Genomic DNA, 12,183 nt, shown 5'->3' with positions numbered 1-12,183 from the left:
TGTCCACGGCACGTGTATATGTGCTGCCTCCCTGTGGTCAGATATCGTCAGTACACTACACTTCATAATAAAAGCCGTTCGTTATTGCACTCACTCATTGCAGTCTGTGCAATGAGTATATTTAATTAATTTTTTAAATATTAAATGATCGATCATTAGATCAGTTGCAAAGTACTGTAGTAGATTTTTATTTTTATTTATTTATTCTTTTTTTTCTTTCTTTTTTTTATTTTTTACCAAATGCTTATTTTACTCTTACTTGAGTAATTTCTTGGACGACTACTTTTTACTTTTACTTGAGTAAAAAAATACGATGCAGTAACAGTGCTACTCTCTCTTGAGTACCACTGTTTGGGTACTCTGCCCACCTCTGTTTGCTCTAAACTCATATTAGTCATTCACTAGTCATTAACTGTGTGAACTTTTTTTTTTTTTTTTGATTGTTTTACATGTTTATTAACTGTGTGAACTGATACCTATCATGTGCCACCAGAGGCACACGCATGTACACTAAGTGGCGACGTTTGCTATCCGTCAATGAGAGGATGATGAAGAAAACGTTGCTTAAGTAATGTTTTTTTTTCTGCCACTCACAAAATGGCGGACGTATGTTATTGAAGAAACACGGTGGTCATGCGCATCTGAACAGCTGATCGTGCCCTCAGAAAGCAACATGGCGGACTGGAACAGAGGTACAGTTTGTTTTTAGACACGTATCCACTTTCTCAGATTAAGCCGTTCGTTATGTTTATCAACCAAATAACTCTTCTTATTGCCTAAATGGAACGTTGTGGTGGTGGCTAAGTTCGAACCCCACCTTATGGGATGACAACTGCGATTAATTAATCTAAACTAGCCTTAAACTTGCGAAGCTAGCAACTTTACAAGTTTCTAACAAGGGCTAGCAAGACTTAGATGAGCCCAGATTTCACATCCAAAGTCTTAGTTTGTACAGTTATAAGTTTGTACATTCGTCCTTTCATCACTTCCTCCATTTACTTTTTTGCCATTTTTTCATTCCTCGTGTCGTAGTTCTTGTAGACATGCATAGCAAGTCTACAAAGGCGTTGATGTTTTGCAGTAAACAGCCCTGTAGGAAGCAATTTCAAGCCGAAAATCGTCCCGTTATGGTTTTGCGACGGATTTAAAATATAAACGTTCGTTCTAGTTTTTATGACTGCCTCCTTTGTCAAGAAAGGAAGTGTATCTTTAACAGGGATTTCAGTATTGAAAATCAGTCAACAGTAGCTGTAAGGAAGCTTTCTGTATAGTGTGTTTGAAGGCAGTGAAGCTAGGCAACCTGTACAGTGGGTGTAAAAGCACCTGAGGCACAAGACACACATAAATCACTGGATAAAGTTTTATTTCATCTGCTTAAAAGAAGCTCTGTTAAGTGCTAACATTTTCCTCAATCAATGAGAATGAAATATAAAGTCTTGAATTAACAATTGTTGTTTCTTTAAAAAAAAGTCATTCACACTTTTTAAATAAAAGCTGCAATGTTTAAGAATACCATGAATGTAATTTGACTGGACTTTACTAGAGAACTGATTTACAGGAGAAATACAATTGTTAATTAGTTATCCATTATGTCTCCAAATTTAAAGGTTTATTTGTTTTTTTAAGTACTTAAACTATCAAAAAGAAAAACAGAGTGGGGTGTTGGGAGGCATTTAACAAAATTCCTGGTTTTAAATTCCAACTTGTAAACATTTAACACTGGCCTGGGCGTTTGTGTCTGTGTGTCTTCAGGTCATGGCTCTGTCGACAGCATGCTGGATGCTGAAAACAAACGACTGGCTGATAACTTGGCCAGTAAAGTTTCCCGACTGAAATCGGTATGTAAAAACCAACAAGAGCTTATTTCCACCGGTCTAATTATTGGTGATGGTTGTCCGTTGTCTGCCTGTCTGCTTGTTATTTTGAGATTCTAGCCACAGCTGCTACTTCCTTCTTCCATTTGTACGCGTTAAAGGGGCAGTATTATGTAAAATAAATTTGTTTGAGCTTTACATCATGTTATAATGTTTACCCTCATCAAAAATATACCTTGATTCTTTCATGCATGTTTGAGAAATCCTTTAAGTTTTATACCAACTGAAGGTAACATGGTTACTTGATTATGCTATAAAATAATACTATGTGCCTGGAAAATACATAATACTGTTAAATAAATTTTTTTCTCCAAACTTAAAGGTTTAGAATTTTTTTTTTTTCAATTAAGAAAGCTTTGTGACTTTTATGGACGTACAGTTTGAAATAAGGAGTAGTTCCAAACTTTGTCATACTAATTAAATCTTTCTCTGACAGCTGGCTTATGACATTGACAGAGACGTGGAGGATCAGAACGACTACTTAGACAACATGGTGAGTCCGTCTTGTCTCTGATGTAAGCAGTTCTTGCAGACCTCTAGGTCTTATTGCAGGTGTGTGTTGGCAGAAACTAAAGCTGTAATTGTCTTCTCCCTCTTCGTCTTCCAGGACTCAAATTTCATGAGTGCAACGGGCCTGTTGAGTGGCAGTGTGAAGCGGTTTTCCACAATGGTCCGATCTGGCAAAGACAATCGACGCCTCCTCTGCTACGTCTCCGGAGGGCTGGTCCTGGCCTTCTTTCTTCTCTATTACCTGGTTTCCAGGATCCAGAGCTGATTTCAGGAAAGCATCGTCAACCCGTGTTGATGTGAAACTCAGACTGACAAACCTTAGCTGATAGGCTTGAGTAGCCTCTCGGGTCCTCATGCTAAGAAAAGACCTTTTTGATAAAAAGAAACTGGATGTATATATGTGTATGTTTAGCAGAACTGATGTGCAGCAGCTGGTATTTGCTATCTCACCTGGGGAAACTATAGTGGGTGTTGTTATGCTAAAGAACAGGGAACATGCCAACATGCCGATGCTTCCACACGGAGCTAAGCGATTCCAAAGTGGAGCAGAAAGAAGGCTTCACTCAAACACGTCAAGGAGGAGTTACCTTCAGCCCTGCTAAGGTCATGCTTGCAGTCCAGGATCTACATGAAGTTTACACCTCGTGATTGTTTGAGAAGCGTCTAAACAGAATGGTTGATCCTCTGCCGTCATGCTTCTGGTTCACCTCGGGTTTAAGTAAGCAGACTGAATTTACAAAGTGCTAGTCATGGATTCCAAAACAGCCATGAAAGAAGGGTGGATGTAACTGAACATGTGATCACAGCTACAGCACACCAGGCTGGGATGCAACCAGAACAGTAAAACCTTTAAGATCATATGGTCAGATGTCTGTTAGTCTGCTGATTCAGTTTTTTTAAAATCCCAAGTTATAGAAATAATAATCAAGGATTTTTTTGGGTCTTTACATTGCTATGAAAGAATGAACAGAGGAATTCTTGGCAATGTGAAAACTTGAGTCCTGTCCAAGCAAATTTACCTTCAGTAAACAACATTTAATGTCGGTCACAAAAATTCCTGTTTTCTCTTGAAAATGTAGTTTCTTTTTGGGGGGAAATAGGTTTGTGAGCTCATAAAGTAATAGTGGTTTAAAACCCAGTATTTTGTTTGATTTGATTTCTTTATTTCAAACTGGTTTTTAAAAACAAGAATAAAAGGCAGTGCATTCTGTTCAGTTTAATCCTTCAGTATGTGCATGTCAGGCTGATTAGTACTTGTTAGTAGAGTCACAGGAAAACTAGGCTGGTGTGTTTAAGAACCACTGATAAACTAAATAGCTCAAATAATTTGTCATTCCTATCAGCAAGCTTACTCACAAGATACTAACTGTTACCATATTGTAATTTCCATGTTCTTTTTTATGTTTTACTGTGTCTACTTCACCACTTATTAATATCACCCATTGTTGAATTTCCAGTTGGTTTTTAGCTTAATTTTTTTTCTAAGTATCCATAATAGAAAGTTTAGAGAACTGAATTTTTTTGTATTTCCCTTTCTTCCCATCCTCTCCAGTTTACAGGTTTTTTTGGGGGAATGTTAGTTTTAACAGCAGACTTTTATTTACTGATTGATCAATATTCATCTTTAGCAAAATACGAGAAAACCCCCTGGGAGATTTAAATTTTAAGCAGTTTCTGATAAATTGTTATAGTCTAATAGGAAACTCCTGACATGTAATGCTTAATTTAATATGGATGAAATTCAAACTAATTTTTCTCAATATGCCTAATGCACTGTGTAAAATACTGTCTGATTACTTCCTGCTCTCAGATTACATAAATGAATTACTCTACCAGTAAATGAATATTTCTCACTAATAATTTGATTGTTTCTTCTGGAATATAATGCTAACTTTTCAGATGTTTTAGAGGGCTCAAATGCATTATAGCAAAATTAATTACTGTGTTTCATTTAAATATTGATCATAAAATGATCAAGATGTTCTAAGTTGTTTTCATGAAAAGTGCTTTGATATTTTGTTTCATTGGCTGTTTTGGAGGCATAATTGAAGCACATTGCACACATTAAAGGGAACAGTGAGCACTTTATTACTCTTCAGTAACTTGTCTGAATAATATAGAGCACATCCACAGACATGTAACAAAAGTAGAAAATATTGAAACTGATCAAAAGCCTCCACTTTTTTCTTTTTACTTTTTTAGCTCACTATACCAGAAAGTTCTGCTGCACTACAAAGAAGCCCTTCATAGCAAAAACTTTTAATGCCTTAGTCACAGATTTAAAATAATTTGTTGTAAATATTATCTGCAAGTGATTTATTTTGCTGTTATTTTTATGTTGTCTCTTGTTAAAATGCTTACATGGTTTTCCATGGAGTTTAAATGGAGCTGGTTTGTTCTAAGTGTGTTCATAAGCAGATGTGAATGGATAATGTCATGTGTTCAGTGAAAGGGCTCAGGGTTAGGGCTGACAAAGTTCATATTCTGTTCTATTCAGGTAAATTTGTTGCAGCCAATATATAATTTTTATTTTATGAATGATTTTGTAATTCAGTATGAATAATGTTCCACCACAGGCGGCCCTGTGGAAGTGCAAACAAGGAATCTGCTCTGAAACGCCAGGAAACTGAAACATGAAAATTAATAGAAGTCAAAAACACTGATTTTAAGACAGTTTTCAACGAGTTAGAGAACAAAGCATGGGTATTTTGATGATGTAAATATATTTTAATAATCGTTACTTGGATTTACAAAATATACATACATAAATTTCCGTTGGCCGTTATCCGTGTCTTAATGTTTGGAAGGTTGCCTGAAAAAAATAAAACCCTTCTCCAGTTATATTTCTGTTTCCTGCCTTCTTTGTGAGTGGTGCAGAATGTCAATGTAGAGTTAGACTCATAAATCTTTGTGGTTTTATGTTTAAGCCAAAAAAAGTGAAGCTTAATGAGATCCATCATCGCTTAAGTATGAAATTCGCGTGCAAAATTGCTATTATTCGCCCGTTTCTCCTCGGTTGAACTCGTACCAGTTCGGCATTTTCCGGTTTATCGCTTGCCGTAGGTTTGAAATAAAAATAAATTATGATTTCCCTTTAATTTTCCCGGTCAGCTCGTATATCCTAAGAGTTTTCCTGAGTTTCTGGTAAATATAGTTGTAGTTTATTTAATACAATTTACTTTACGAGTTCTGTTACTTGTGCGTCGCTTTATTCGAGGCTCCGGGAACCTCGGATCTGTTTCTTTGTTCCGCGGCCGCTCGGCCCTATTCGGTTCTTGTCGTTCCGCGGAAGAATGGACGAGGCAGCCTCGGCCACGAAGGCACTCGGGCTGGATGAACCGCCCATCGGTGGGTCGGTGGAGGGAGTGGGCTCGGATACGGAGTCGGAGGCCGAAGTCGCTCCGATGTCTGTGATAGCGGAACCGCGAAACATCGACATGAGAGCCGAGCACCTCCCGAACTCAGACGAGGCCGAAGCGGCATTCGCAGGTAGGAAGCAGCAGAAGGCCATGGCTGTTCAGGAGGGTTAACAGAGGGTTAGATGTAGTTAGCATAACAAGCAAATGTATTACTTTTTATTGGTAGAAATCACATAAAATCACAGGAGTATTCTGCATTTTAAAACAACCACCGAAACCTTGTGGTTGATATTTGGACCCAACTTCATTCAAATATGTTCCTGAAGTAATTTTAAGAGTCTCAGTGATTTAGGTGTTCTTTCATTTTCCTGTAAGAAATATTTATAAATATAAATAGTAATACAAAATACAGATATTACTCATAAAAGTAACCCCGCAGCTATAAGTAAAAAATATCAATATAGAAAATATATTGTGGAGGCTGCCTCAGTCATAGTGTGGTTATTAACCCCCACCCACCAAAAATATTACATTTCATCTATAATTACTTACAAAATAAGACTTCAGAATTTAATGTGTTCCTCTCTTGCAATACAAAGTGAAAGAATCAAAGAACTTGAAATAAATGGATACTGATGTATTAGTTGAACTTTGGTTACTAAAAATTGTCCTTTTAATTGTTTTTAAAATCGTGGAAGTTTGGAATTGTGTCATTTCACTCTGAATAAAAAAAGACAGTTTACCATAATATTTATGCCAGTAGTGAGTATATTTAAACTTCTCATTGAAACTGTAGAATACAAAGAGAGTTTGCGACAAATAGTACATTCATTTTGTACCCATTGTGAGGTCATGATACTCTTTCAGTGTTCTAGTTTTATTGAAAAACATTGAACAATACCCAATGACACAAACTTATTTTAGTGGCACATGAGATAGTGCGCTCAAATATAAATATAAAGCTTAGGCAATTGAAGGCCAATCTTGTCTAACTTTACGGAGGTAGATACGATCGGTGGATATGGTCGGTTTCCCATGGAAGTATTGGCTGATCACCCAAAATCAACGAAATTGGGCCGATTGGTCTGTTCACCCCAAGATGCAATCTTAACTTCATCAACATAGAGGAATTTAACGTGTTAATACAAGCTTTTATTGTGTCCCATACTTTCAGCTGTGAAACTGGTTTGACTTCATTTCACAGTCCTGTCTTATTCACAGAAATAATTTGTTGTAGTTTTTCTTGGACCTCAGTGATTTTTATCTTTTGTGGCTGATCAGAGGTGGCTGCAGTGACCGTGGCGGATGTTCAGGCTGCAGAGGACAATGTTTTCACCACCACAGTCGCTACATCCGCAAGCCTTCCTGAGCATGTTCTGGTAAATAACACCTCACTGCTCACATCTCTCCAGGGACTTATGTTTAATTTGTAAGATTACTTCATGGAGGAATAAAAGTGAAAGTCCACTTTTATATAATTTATTCTGACATCATAAATATTGTTGTGGAACTTGTGAAAAAGAATTTGTCTAGAAATTCAAAAATCCAACTTTAATATCTGTATTGAAAAACATTCTATATCAGTGACAATGTGCCTGACCCCTAAGGGCAGATCTATTGATTCTAGTTCTATGCTCTGTGCTCATTCATCATTTATTCTACACTATGTTTATAATTCCTAATTGAACCTTCTGAATCATTTGAAAGGTTTGTTGCAGTTCATTTTTTATGTGTTTGACCAAAGTAGTCAACCTGTTGTTTTGGTCACTTTCAGTTTCATTATTATTTATTTTAAATTAGCTGTTCTACTCCTAATCGATTGACTGAACAAATTAAACTTGTGTTGTTTTTTCATGTTTGACCAAGCTTGGGAATCCTTTGGTGCATATAAGAGTACTGTACTGGTGCAAAGTTATCAAATATGTTTGTAATTCACTACATTTATATCTGTGTTAAAAAAAACCCAGAATACATTTTAAGTCAGTTCTGCACTTTTTTTCTGTATCGGATCGCCATTGGCCGATGCTAAACCTCAGATATCTGTGTGGTATGGGAAGTGAATATCATTTACAGCATGTTATTGTTTGACTGTGTGCTGTGTTTGTGTGCTTACAGAGTGGCAGGACCACTCTGCAGCTGGGTGAAGGGCTCAGTACCCAGAAGGCCACCCTGATTGTGGTTCACACTGATGGCAGCATCGTGGAAGCAACGGGCCTCAAATCTGCTGCCACCATCACATCCGGTGTGCTGCACTGTCCTGGCAGGACGATGCTTTTTTTTTCTTTTCATCAGCAAGCGAAAAAATATCACAAATGATTCGTATCCCTCTGTGTCCGTCTGTCAGGCCCTCAGACTCCACCCACTCCTCTGACTCCGCTGCAGGACAAAGACTCTTGCTCCAAATACAACTGGGACCCGTCTGTGTACAACAACGAGCTGCCAGTCCGCTGCAGGAATACGAGCGGAGTCCTGTACAAGAACCGGCTGGGATCAGGTGACATCTTGTGAAAACTGTGGCTTCTGTCTTGTGGTATCAGCACAAATCTGGTGTGTCTACCTGCCTGTATGTATAACTGGGGCTCAGCTTTTTAAATTTAATTTAAAAAACAAGTTACTTTTTTAAAATAATATACTGGCATCCTTTTCATTTTCCAATATCTGATTGCATTTTCTGTCAGTATTAATATCGGATATCGATATTGGTCCAAATCTTCATATCAGTGCATCCCTACCTAGTACAATATGTTTTAGTCCTGAGTTTGCAGAGCACAGTGGTTAAGTATCGGTGATTAATAGCTGCTGAAGCGACTACAGCCTTGAGAAATGCGAAATCTTAGCAAAGTTAGGAAGACTCAGTAGATCAGGTAACCAGTTGGTCAATGGAGAAATGCCTGGACTCGATTGGTCAGCAGTTTTCCAGCAGAAACTGGAATTCATCCCAAAGCCAGACTTCTGAACATAAAGTGTGAGCTCCCGAGTTTGAAAATGAAATCTCTGCAGTCTGTTGTTACTATTAGTCTGTTTTTAAGTAAATTTTAGACATAAAATGTGATGAAAAACACAAAGCCACAAGCACAAACTTACAGTTTGAGCAAAGGACCTTTTTAATTCTCTGCTCTTTCCATGTTCTTTTTTACGCTTCTCTGTGTTTATTTCACAATTTATCCATATTATTCATTGTTAAATTTCCAATTGGTTTTAACTTACCTTGTTTCCTCGAAGGGTCTACAATAGAAAGTTTAGGCAACTGAATATTTTTTTGTATTTTCGTTCCCCCCCCCCACACTCTTTGGTCATGTTGGTTTAAACAGCAGACTTTTATATATCGATTGTTTGATCAACATTCATCATCAGCAAATTACAACACAGTCTTGTTTGCGTTATTCCTGATGTTTTCCATGCTAAAATGGTTCTGCATCATTCAGGGGGCAAAGGTCGTTGTATCAAACACAACCAGCAGTGGTTTGCTCCAACTGAGTTTGAAGCTTTAGCGGGAAGAGCGAGCAGCAAAGACTGGAAGAGGAGCATCAGATACGCTGGCCGACCTCTGCTCTGCCTCATACAGGTACTGAACTGTGCAACAGCTACACTGTAGGACCGCAACTGTACTGAACGCTTTCATGGTCTCATGGTGTGTTTTACTATTTCATTCAGATTCTAAACAGAAAGCTGGAATACATATCTGCCTCCTCAGTATTTAAACTTGTTTGTGCGTGTGTGTGTGTGTGTGTGTGTGTGTGTGTGTGTGTGTTTTAGGAGCATATTCTGAACCCTCATGCTGCTTCCTGTACGTGTGCCGCCTGCTGTGATGACCTGACACACGTGAGTGTCTGTAGGATTCAACACATGCCAGATCACCAGCAACAAAAAATATGAACCCCTGTGTTTATGCTGGAGACTTTTATTGTGAAGTAAACCATCTTAAAAAGGATCATGTAACCGTTCCAATGACGTCAGCAGGGAAACTGCAAAACAGAATCTCCAAGTTGTGGTTTTGATGGACTGAAATGAACCCAAATATTTTATTTGTCTTGGAAAACCCCCCAAAATTGTTTAGATGTTAGTTTAGGCTTTAATCTTACTACACCTTACTGACTCAAATAAACCCATGTTTTTCATTTTGTCTTATAGAAATGTATTCGTAGCCCAAACACAATGAAGAACAATTCAGATTAACTAATTAGTTTAATCAATTAATCATATGATAAATAAACTGGGTAGTTTTTTGAAAGTGAATTTTGATTACAGAGACTTCTTAATACATTTTACTTATGGTTTCAGTTGTAGGTAGTTTTTATTTACTTTTTTATGTATCGTTTTAGGTTGATGCATTTTATTTTGGATAATATTTAAAATATCTTCCAGTTCCAGTGAGAAGTGTGCTGTACAATATTAAAGTTAACTTATCCATGAGAGGGCATACTTACATTGTTATGCCATTCTCAATATATTTCTTTAAAATGGTCTCAAAAAAGCAGTATTATCATTTATCGCAATAATTTGTGAGACAATTTATTGTCAAGTAAGGTTTGTTATCGTGACAGGTCAATGCGCATAAAGTTTATTGAAAAGAAAAACCCAAACAAAGAATGAAATGTTTGGCAATGTAGCATCTAGATGGCTAATAGTACCTCTCAACATGGCCCTGCTCTTATAACACATAATGGTTAACATATTAATTAAATTATGAACTCAATATTTATCCAAAGATCCAGCATAAAGTTGGGTGAGCTGTTCAAGTGGCAGAATTAAGATTTTCTCAGATTTATGCATTTATTGATATGTATTGCTTCTTTTACAGTCACCAAAGGAAGGGGACTCTGTGACACCAGAAAATATCACCATGGTAACTGTTTAATGTTTGTTTTTTGTGTGTGTCCAGCATTTATATTTAACCTGTTGTCTATTTCTGGGTGAATTCCTTTCTTTTAATACGGTTCAGTAGCTCTGTGATTATCAGGGGGAAAAAAACTTTCTGTAAATACAGGATCTACTTTTTTGTCACTGTTTATTATAAGTTTGAAAATAATTAATTTTAAAATGACCTACAGCTCATTCTTAATCACAACTGTAAAAAAAAACTCTTCCGCATATGTTTACAGGAAATAAGTCAATTGCTAGAAAACTCAGTTTTGATCCTAACTGGAGCTAACCTCTCCTCTGACCTCAGAAGGAATAAAACATGGGAGGATGTGTCTGAAAAATCATTTGAAGTTTGTTCCAGCTGAATTTTTATGTGGAGTTTATGATTATAAGCTCCCATATGTGATTGCTGTGACAGATTCCTGATTTACAGATTTATCCCCATCTGTTAAGCCTTGTAATTCTACTCTGGAAGCCCCTGCCTTCTAATGCTTTTATTTTTCTATACTTTCCGCTTACTTATTTGTGTGTGTTTGTTAGTTTAGGGCTCCAATCTACCAAAAGCCACAGTTAGCAGTACGGTAGTGCAAGAAGTAAGAAAATCTAAAGTGGTAGTTGTCTAAAACATCTCATCAGCACTCACTTAAACAACAGCTGCTTCTTTTTTTATTTTTATTTTTCCAGACCGGCCCTGTCCGTCTCTTTGTTCCTTACAAAAGACGGAAGAAGGACAACGAGCTCCCGGTTGTACCAGTCAAGAAGGACCTCAGCCCCCTGAAGAATATCCAGCTGACTCCAGGAACCACGTGTATGTAACAGAAATCAGCTTCCATGTGGCTAAAAAAAAAAACAAAAAAAAAAACTTTGAACTGGTTCTTGCTCACATTTAGGCGCTACTGTCATGGGAGCTCATTAGGATTATCATATTTATGTTTAACGTTAGACCAGTTTTAGGTCAGACAACGTATCTCTGATGAGCTACTTTTTGTGCTCAAAATGTATTTAGTCAGACCATTCCACAATTTTTGCTTGCTTTATCCATTCCAAAACCAGGGGATGTGTAGGATCATTGTCCTGTTCATGTTTTAACAATCTGACCCAAACTGTCACAGTCAGAGGAAGAACAACTGATTCCGATATTCAGGAATAATTCAGCATCCATCATAACCTGAAAGATGCTTCATCAGCAGTTCCACTGTCCACCATGAATGGAGTTTCACAACAGCATGCCGTCATACTACGGATCTGTGTTACACTGCATGTTTTTTTGCCAAAGAAAATTTACGTATGCTCTTATTCTGAGATTAGAGAAAATTACCAATAAATTCAAGCTCTTAAATATTAACTGCATGCATCTTTAAAAGCCCTTAATTAAGATAATATCCATGCACAGGTTGAGGGTGTATAAACGTTCAACAGGAACTTCACCTACATACTGGGATGGATAGATGGATGGATGGATGGATGGATGGATGGATGGATGGATAGAATATATATATATATATATATATATATATATATATATATATATATATATATCTATATGAGGGTTCCGCGCTGTAGTCTGTATATATAAC

General features: G+C 37.1%; 2 protein-coding genes across 2 annotated transcripts in view; both read left to right on the top strand.

Annotated features, from left to right (window-relative positions):
• The first annotated feature begins 556 nt into the window (after positions 1 to 556).
• bet1l (Bet1 golgi vesicular membrane trafficking protein-like) lies at positions 557 to 5,157 on the top strand. Its single transcript, XM_015042297.1, has 4 exons — positions 557 to 692; positions 1,753 to 1,838; positions 2,311 to 2,367; positions 2,482 to 5,157. The coding sequence occupies exons 1-4, from the start codon at positions 572 to 574 to the stop codon at positions 2,647 to 2,649; spliced, it is 432 nt and encodes a 143-aa protein (XP_014897783.1). The 5' UTR covers positions 557 to 571; the 3' UTR covers positions 2,650 to 5,157.
• A 281-nt stretch (positions 5,158 to 5,438) lies between these two features.
• The window catches only part of deaf1 (DEAF1 transcription factor), a 14,442-nt gene continuing 7,697 nt past the window's right edge, over positions 5,439 to 12,183 (top strand). The window contains exons 1-8 of the mRNA XM_015042296.1: positions 5,439 to 5,873; positions 7,025 to 7,122; positions 7,859 to 7,985; positions 8,088 to 8,237; positions 9,169 to 9,308; positions 9,500 to 9,565; positions 10,545 to 10,589; positions 11,291 to 11,414. Coding sequence (XP_014897782.1) covers positions 5,678 to 5,873; positions 7,025 to 7,122; positions 7,859 to 7,985; positions 8,088 to 8,237; positions 9,169 to 9,308; positions 9,500 to 9,565; positions 10,545 to 10,589; positions 11,291 to 11,414 — 946 coding nt within the window. The 5' untranslated portion in view covers positions 5,439 to 5,677. The remainder of the gene's footprint in view (positions 5,874 to 7,024; positions 7,123 to 7,858; positions 7,986 to 8,087; positions 8,238 to 9,168; positions 9,309 to 9,499; positions 9,566 to 10,544; positions 10,590 to 11,290; positions 11,415 to 12,183) is intronic.

This window comes from Poecilia latipinna, unplaced genomic scaffold, assembly GCF_001443285.1.
Source record: "Poecilia latipinna isolate Pla-1442-1.1 unplaced genomic scaffold, P_latipinna-1.0 Scaffold585, whole genome shotgun sequence".
Lineage (NCBI taxonomy): Eukaryota > Metazoa > Chordata > Actinopteri > Cyprinodontiformes > Poeciliidae > Poecilia > Poecilia latipinna.
The sequence above is the reverse complement of the archived record's forward strand: the minus strand, read 5'-3'. Positions and strand labels throughout refer to the sequence as shown.